Source organism: Apodemus sylvaticus, chromosome 8 (genome assembly GCF_947179515.1).
Source record: "Apodemus sylvaticus chromosome 8, mApoSyl1.1, whole genome shotgun sequence".
NCBI classification, from domain to species: Eukaryota; Metazoa; Chordata; class Mammalia; order Rodentia; family Muridae; genus Apodemus; species Apodemus sylvaticus.
Window position 1 is genome coordinate 76,173,970 of NC_067479.1, and position 8,762 is coordinate 76,182,731.

The 8,762-nt window shown below is 49.1% G+C and overlaps 1 protein-coding gene across 1 annotated transcript; it reads left to right on the forward strand.

The window, feature by feature from the left end:
* Positions 1-1,996: 1,996 nt before the first annotated feature.
* Positions 1,997-8,240, forward strand: Klhl33 (kelch like family member 33). Its single transcript, XM_052190737.1, has 4 exons — positions 1,997-2,732; positions 6,168-7,092; positions 7,184-7,351; positions 7,538-8,240. The coding sequence occupies exons 1-4, from the start codon at positions 1,997-1,999 to the stop codon at positions 8,088-8,090; spliced, it is 2,382 nt and encodes a 793-aa protein (XP_052046697.1). The 3' UTR covers positions 8,091-8,240.
* The last annotated feature ends 522 nt before the right edge of the window (positions 8,241-8,762 follow it).

Genomic DNA, 8,762 nt, shown 5'->3' on the forward strand with positions numbered 1-8,762 from the left:
TCCTTAGTATGAACTGGCCTCCCTTGCCTCTCTGACACAAAGACAAAAAAATGACAACAAGCATCTAAGAGTGTTTGAAACATTGTGACCTTGAGAACAACTAAGGCAAGCCATTTCCCGGAAGGGTGATTATTGTTTATCCCCCTAATGTGGGCGTGTCCTCCATGGGACATGGAAGCCAGAACTTCCAGGAGAAGCTCATCTGTGAAAACAAAGCTCTCAGGTGCCAACTGTGGCTGACTGCCTCAGTTTCTTCAGTTGGACTGCTTGGGTGATGTTATCTATCTGTTGTTTGCTGCTTATTCTTTTACTTGGTGACCTCACCCAAGAGACACTCTGCTGCTCCCAGGACTCCTGATTTGCTTGAACTGGCCACCTCAGTGAGCCTCCAGTTGATTTCTGCTGTATGATTGTGGGTGCCCAAATTGATAGTGTTTTACTGTCTGTCTACTAATTCTGCCTCCTACTTGCCATTTATTCTTTTAATTTTATTTGCTATATATTAAATAAATTCATTCATTAAAAACTGGAAGCATGGCTGTTGAAGATCATTCTTCAGACCATACATAACACTTGGCAAGATCTTAGAACTTCCTCTGTCTCTATTTCCTGAAAGTCTGAGGTGATAATTGAAGCTCCCTGGTTATTAGTGTTAAAATCATTAAAAGAATACATACAGAGCCAGTGAAAGATCCCAAACCTTAAAATCCTTTCGAAATGACCACATAAAATTGTTTATTTTAAAATCTTAAACTTTCAGGACCCATTCAGGTTTAGGGAAGGCTATTTGGAAAATGATGTAAGGGAACTTGGGCCTCTTGATTACTTTTCTAATCCTACCTAATTGCATTTGAACAGACCCCAGAGAAGGGGCAAAGAGTTCAGACCAAAGCTCTAGCCAGGTTGTAGCATTTGATGACAGGCACAGGAAGGTTGACAGACAACTGGCTCCTATAGCCCAGGCTCTAGGCCCTACATGGCTGCTGACCCTGTCCTTTCTAAGGCAGACTTCAGTCTCAGGTGGAGTGTCAGGAAGACATCAGTGGGTACCCAGCAGGCAGCTCTGAGTGCTGGCAGTGTGACTTGGGAGAGAGAGTTAAGAGCATTGGTGGACACCCAGATGAAGCCATCCTTGACAATCAGTGTCCACTGGACCCGCAGCCTCACTTCTGTTCCCTCCTATGGTGTAGAGGCATATCAAAAAATCTGATATAAACCTCCTCTTTCTGAAGAAACTTAAGAGGAAATCCTAACTAGTGAGTTCAAATTCTCTTAGAGCATGGCCCGGGGTGGCTAGGGAAGGACCAGAGCCAGTAGAACTCGGTTTTCGGGTAGTCCTGGTGATACAAGCCTATAATTCCTTCAACATTCAAGTATTTACAGTCTAGACTTTTGAGACTCCCTCCCTAGCCTCCTGTCGCCTCCAGCCACCAGCTGTGAAAACAGTCAGTCCTTCTGGCCTGGCTCACCCCACCCAACCTTTGCATTCTCTTTGCCTTGCAGTTTCTCCCGATTCAACACACTCTTGTGACCTACAGGTGGAAGGGAGAGGGGAAGTCATCCCAGGACTTGGCCCAGGCGATTGAGTGTCAGCTTCCAGCACGGGAGAGGAGGGTTTAGCCCTCAGGCTAGCTATAATTAGCCAAGTGGAGGCACTGCTGGGATCTGTACACAGCAGTCCTAAGCAGACTGGGAACTCAAGTGAGGACAAGCAGAAGCCTGGTCTCGCCTGCCTGGGATTAAAAGAAAACCGGAAAGCAGGGGTTGGTCCTCGGCCAGATGGCTGCAGGTGTTTGCTGTTCTGTTGCATTTGGTGAACCCTATAGTTAGCGCCTTATAGCCCACGATTCCAAAGTCAGTGTGTCACCGGGCGGAGTGAGGGGCTGACAGCTGACTCGAAGACAGTTCTGTTTTCCTGAGTGCAGCTCGGGCATCCTTCTCTCATGTCTGGTCACCTGCAGCAACCTTGCAAGCCTGAGTCGTGAGCTTCTGGAAGATGGCAAGCCTTTCCTCAGACTTGGAGCATGTCTCCCTTCCTATCCAGAAGGACTGTCCTGAATCCCCTGTACCTGCCCGAAGAACCTTCTCCCGGTCTCCCTCTTCCGATGACGATCCGGGCTTGCTTTCCTTTTCTCTGGAAGAGCCTGGCCCACCTAGCCTCTTGGTTTCCGGAAACCTTCCCTTTCCAGCTTCATCCCCGGACAAAGGGAAGAAACAGGATGACAGCAGCGACGACTCGGTGGAGCCTGAGATGCTGTGCAGCCTGGAGCATCCCTGTCAGTTCTTCGCTGAAGCCCAGAGACTGCGGGAGCAGAAACTACTACTGGATGAAGAGGTGTCTGTAGGGGGACAGGTATATGGGGTGCATCGGGTCATCTTGGCTGCAATTAGCAGCCTCTTCCGAGGCAGGCTGCTGGGCGGTGGAGGTCAGCAGCCTGGCTTCAGCCTTGATGTGACCCGGAGGGGCTGGGAGGCTGCGCTGACCTTTGCCTACGAGGGGGTGCTGGGCCCTGCCTCACAGGACGAAGTGCTGGCTGCTGCAGAGGCGCTGGGAGCACCTAGGGTGAAGAAGGCGGCCCAGCTGAGGCCAGAAGGGCTTGGCAAAGCCAGGGAAAATGAAAAGCTCAGCCAGGCAGAGGAGCTGAGGGAGAATCTGCACAGCATCGAGCGTCTGTTTCGAGAGGGCATCGGGTGCGACTTGGAGCTGGAGGCGGAGGGCTACCGCCTGCGGGGTGAGAGCCAGTGATGCCAAGAATGCATGTGCAGGGGTTTTGCTTGTTTTGCGGTGCTAGGGATGGAACCTAAGGCCTTACTTCCTCTCTACCACAGAGTCACACCCCTAGCCCTATGAAATAGCTTTGTATCATTGCTCCAGCAAGAATGTCCTTTTGGGTGCTTTTCCAGAGCCACCAAGAAGTGCACATGCGCAGTTGAATTGTTTTCCTAGATGCCTGGACAAATTTGAACCGATCGTTCAGGCGCTTTTTTCCCCTCCCCAGTAGCTAGAATTTCCAGCCAGATGGCTAGGGCTTAGAGTACAGTCCGTGGCAGCAAAACAAGGAGAAAGAGACTGACTCAAACAAATTAGCTAGAGCTGTTTGGCATCTACTCAGCACACAGCAAAGGGCAGCAGAGGCAATCAGTACCAGTTTCCCAATGTGCCCTTTCTCCTAGGTGTGTTTGACTCTGGCAGCAGACGGCCGTCTCCTTCCTCTGTGCAGTCGTCTCCTATGCAGTTATACGGAGATATGTCTGACCCTGGAAATGGAATCTCTATGAGACACAGCAAAGCTTGACATTACAGTAGATTTGCTTAGAGATGACCTAGTTCAGGGCTAATCATTTTCAAATGAAGAAACCAAGCAAAGTGTGGTGGCTCCTGTCTGTAATTCCAGCACTAAGGAGGCTGGCTGGACAAGAGAACGGCCAGAGCCTGTGCTACATAGGTCAGTGTGGACTACACTGTGAGTTCCTATCTCACAAAGCAAAAGAAAAAGGGAAAAGAAAGAAAAGAAAGAAAGGAAGGAAGGAAGGAAGGAAGGAAGGAAGGAAGGAAGGAAAGAAAGAAAGAAAGAAAGAAAGAAAGAAAGAAAGAAAGAAAGAAAGAAAGAAAGAAAGAAAGAAAGAAAGAAAGAAAGAAAGAAAGAAAGAAATGTAGTAGTGCCTTGTGACCTATACCTGGAACACTTAGGAGGTTGAGAAAGGAGAACTGGTGTGAGTTCAAGGTCAGCCTAAGCTGACTCCAAAGCATGCCCAGTCACACCACTGAGTGCTTACTGAGGGTACTCTAGAGGAAAGCCTCCCTAGAGGTTTTCTATTTTCCTGTAGCATTAGCAACAGGGTGATGCTTCAACATTTCATAATAGCTATCACACTCTCACAAAGGAATGACCTCAAATGTATTCATTCATATCGCTGTGTGGGAAGCCATCACTTTAAATCTCAGGCTCCACTGATGAGTAAGGGGGAGAGGCCAAGTGGCTGTGAGCTTTTCACAGCTGAGTCTCAGATAAAAATGTTGATCGGTGATAGCAAGGCTCAACCGATTTAGCCCATTTTCTAGAATGTAGATTTTTCCTCAGACAACATAGAGCAGGAAGCTTTAACTGATGTTTGCTATTTGGGAAGTACTAGGCCACTACATACTGCATGTGTGTGTGTGTGTGTGTGTGTGTGTGTAACATAATTTTTGAGAGGTACACACTCCACTGCTGGTCAAAAGAGCATAGAATTTATATAATCACAGGGAACATGGAGACCTAAGGCTTTCAAATACTTTCTAGCAGAGTGTTTCTCTTTTTATCATGAAACACTTCAAACGCAAAGCAAAAATAACACAAGCATTCATCACACCAGCTTAGCGATTAATGTGCTACTGTGTTCCATTTCATCTCATTCTTTCTAGTCACATATCTTACTGGGGGAATATGTGTTTTAAAACAAAGCAGAGGCTAGGGAGGCTTTTAACTTGTGGTTAAAAGCTCTATCCAGCCTTCCAGAAGACACAAGCTCAGCTCTCAGCATCCACACTGGACACATCACAACTGTCTTGGGAACCCAGACTCCCACGCACATACCCACACATGGACACACACATAAACGTAATTGAAATAATAAAAATATCTTTTGAAAGGATATTTGAGCTTTTGCTTTCTGTTCTATTTTTTTTTCTTTTGATGAAGAGTCTTAACGAATTCCCCAGGTTGGTTTTGAATGAATCCTGCAGTCCAGGCAGGCTTTGACCTTACTACCCTCTTACCTTAGCCTCCTAACCTTACCTTAGCCTCCAGGTAACTGGGGTTACAAAGCCTTAGACACAAAGCAGCACATCCTTATTTTTTAACTCTTCTGTACTTAAAAGTTATTACTTTTAATTATTCGTGTGTGTGTGTGTGTGTGTGTGTGTGTGTGTGTGTGAACAGCAGGACATTATAGTACTCCTGTGCTGTGTGCAGTTGAAGGACAGCTTGCTGGAAGCAGCCCTTGCCTTCCACCATGTGGGTTCCACAGTTAGAACTCAGGTCCTCAGTCTTGGAGATGATTTCCTTTACCCACTGAGCCATCTTGCCTGCCCCCTGTTTCTTTTTTCTTTTCTTTTTTTGGATTTGGTTTTTCTTGAGACAGGGTTTCTCTTTGTAGGCACGGCTGTCCTGGAACTCACTCTGTAGACCAGGCTGGCCTCGAACTCAGAAATCTGCCTGTCTTTGCCTCCCAGAGAGCTGGGATTACAGGAGTGTGCCACCACTGCCCCGCTGCCCCCTGTTTCTTTCTTTCTTTTCTTAGAGGCTTGTTTGTTTTGTTTTATGTATGCATGAGTACCTGCATGCATGTCATTCACCATGTGTGTGCCTGGTGCCTACAGAGGCTAGAAGGGGGTGTCCAATCCCCTGGAACTGGACCTACTGGACCTAATTGTAAGCTGCCAGGTGAGTGCTGGAAACCAAAACCGTGCTGTCTGTAAGAGCAGCAGGTATACCACTGTGCTTGGCATGGGCAGAGCCATCGGATAGAATGGCTTATGGCTGTGAACTCGTGAATCTATGAATGGAAAAACCCTTATTTTGTATATGATGCAGTGATACCCCTCTATAAGTTACACTTTGCTCTATTCAGTTATTTTATGTCCCCTGTTAGCAAATGCTGTCTATGGGATTTTTCTCAACTCGATTCATTAAGACTGTTTTTCTAACTGACATGCTCCTAAAACGCCAAAGTGACCTCCAGACAGTAACATGAGAATACTACAGGGTGCTTGAAAATGTCAAAATAGAGGTTGAGTATAGGTAGCTCAGGTCAGTGAGTTCCAGGGTAGCCAACACTAACTACATCATGAGATCCTGTCTCCAGAACAAAGAAAGAAAGAGAAAGAGAGGAAGGTGTTAAAGCAAAGATTCCCTAGAACTTTGCTTAGACCTATGGAATCCCAATCCAGGGAGGGCAGGGAAGGCCTTGAAAGCTGCATTTTGCTTGATAACCTAATGCGGTACTGGGGATGGAATCCAGACTTTGCACACACTAGACACGTGCTGTACCACGGGACTGCATTCCCAGCATGAAAGCTGCAAGCACCCCATGCTCCTCCAGTGTTACCGTGGCTGCTGTTCCGATTGTAGTTAGCTGTCATGCAACAAACACTCTGGATTTCCTCTGCTTCCTCTCTACTGCAGTGCACCGAGTAGCCCTGGCCTGTGGCAGTGAATTCTTTGGGGCCATGCTTCTGAGTGGGATGAGGGAGTCCCAGGGCACAAAGGTGTCTCTGCGTACCATCTCTTCCCAAGACCTGAGACTCCTCGTCTCGTTCGCCTACTCTGGAGTTGTTCGAGAGAGATGGCCAGGATTGCTAAGAGCTGCCCAGGCTGCTCTGCAGTACCAAAGCTCTTCCTGCCTGGATTTGTGTCAGAGAGCCTTGGCACAGAGCCTCTGCCCTGCCCTTTGCCTAGCTTTGTTCCCCATGATTGATGCCCCTGGCTTGGAGAAAGTCTGGGGGAAAGCCCACCGTTACCTCCTCAGCCACCTGCCTGCTGTGGCTTCGTGCCCTACCTTCCCGTCATTGCCGGTAACCTGCCTGGCTGAGCTCCTGGATAGCGATGAACTCCATTTACAAGAAGAGTTTGAGGCTTTCGCAGCTGCACGATGTTGGCTGGCTGCCAACCCTGAGACCCAGGAGTCAGAGGCCAAGGCCCTGCTGCGATGTGTCCGCTTTGGCCGCATGTCTACCAGAGAGCTGCGAAAGGTGCGGGCGGCCGGGCTCCCCCCACCCCTGCCCCCCGATCTGTTGCACCAGCTGATGGTGGAAGCTGATGTTCCAGGCCAAGAGAGATGCAGGGAGCCTGACCAAGCCCTGGTGGTGATTGGTGGGGATGGGCTTAGACCTAACATGGACCGAAGAAAGCCGTCTTGCAAAGTGTGGTGGGCCCGGGCTTTTCACTGTGGCATGGGTCTGGTACGAACTGTGGAGTGGTGCCGGCTGCCTAATTTGCCTGCCCCAGGGCGCTTTCGGCATGGAGCTGCAAGTCTAACAGGAAGTGAACTCTATGTATGTGGGGGACAGGATTTCTACAGCCACACCAGCACTCTGGCTTCGACTCTCAGGTATCTGTGGCCGACAAGAGAAATTGCTAATGCTAGCCAGCCGTAGACTTCCCAGAGTCACCCTCTTCATATCTTGTCCCATTGTGTCCAGGTGGAGTTCCAGCCAAGAAGACTGGGAGGAGATGGCACCTTTGTGCCAGGCTCGGAGCTTCTTCCCTTTGGTGGTATTTGATGGGCAGCTTTATGCCCTAGGTGGACGAGACAATGGTGTTGCCCTTAATTCTGTTGAGACCTATAACCCTGAACTCAATGTCTGGAGGTAAGCAGGCAAAGGGACAACAAGGAGAAATTCGATTTGGAGTTGGGCGTGGTGGCACATGCCTGTAATCCTATCGCTGCTAAGGTGGGAGCCTAGGCCATCTAGTAAGATCTGGCTCAAAATAAAATAGAATGAAATAAAGTTGAGCATCCTGGTTCCCTGATCTCATGTTCTCTTCTCCCTTAGGCCAGCGCCCGCTCTTCCGGCACCGTGCTTTGCCCACGCAGCTGCAATCCTTGAGGACCGATTATATGTAAGCGGTGGCTGTAGTGGGACTGGCCAGTTCTTGGACTCACTGATACACTATGACCCCAAACTCAAGCGGCCTGGGACATTTCTGAGCCCGATGGGAGTTGCCCGGGCTGGCCACGTGATGGCTGCACTGGGTGGGAAGTTGTATGTGGCAGGTGGAGTAGGTGACACTGGGGACCTACTAAGCTTTGAGGCCTATGAACCAAAGACTGATAGCTGGACCCGGCTGGCATCCTTGCCCTCCCCCCATGTGGGGGCGGCAGGTGCTGTGCTGCAGGGGGAGCTCCTGGTGCTCGGCGGCTACAGCCACCGGACTTACGCCATCTCCCACCTTGTTCATGCCTACTGCCCTGGTCTGGACCGCTGGCTGTGCCTGGGAACTCTGCCGAGGCCTCGGGCTGAGATGCCCGCCTGCATCTTGACACTGCCCAGTGTGCAGCACATAGCTCTGGTTCCTACTCAGCACCAAAACAAACCTGCTGGGTGACGGAGGGCCAGATCAGCAGGGTGTGAGGGAGGAAGGAATAAGCAACACCATGACAAAAGGGCAGAAATTATGAGAGGGTAAGATGGTCTTATTGCCTGTTTACTTTTTAAAATTATTATTATTAGGAAGGTTCTTTCTACTGTGGCTCTGGCCGACCTTGAACTTGATATATAGCTTGGGCTGACTTCAAACTCAAAATCCCCTGGGTGCTAGGATTGCATGCTGTGCCCCACCTTGATTGAGAGGCATGGTGGTGGTAGTGGTGGTGGTGGTGGTGGTGGTGGTGGTGATGATGATGGTGGTGGTGGTGGTGGTGATGATGATGATGATGATGATGATTGACAGGGTCTCTTGTATCCCAGGCTGGCTTACAAGTCCCTGTGTAGTCAATGATGACCTTGAGTTCCTGATCCTCCTGCCTCCACCTTGAAAGAGTTGGGATTATAGGTATACACTACCACCCCCATTTGTGCTGGTGATCAAACTCAGGACTTCCTGCATCCTAATTAGGTATTCTGCCTACTTACCACTGTCCTTAACCCTAAAAGCAGGCTTTATTCTTTTTGTTTGCTTGTTTTGAATTGTTTAACATTTATTTTATGGATAGGGGTGTTTTGCCTGCATGTATGTGAACACATGTGTATCTGGTACCTCAGAGGCCAGAAGAGAACA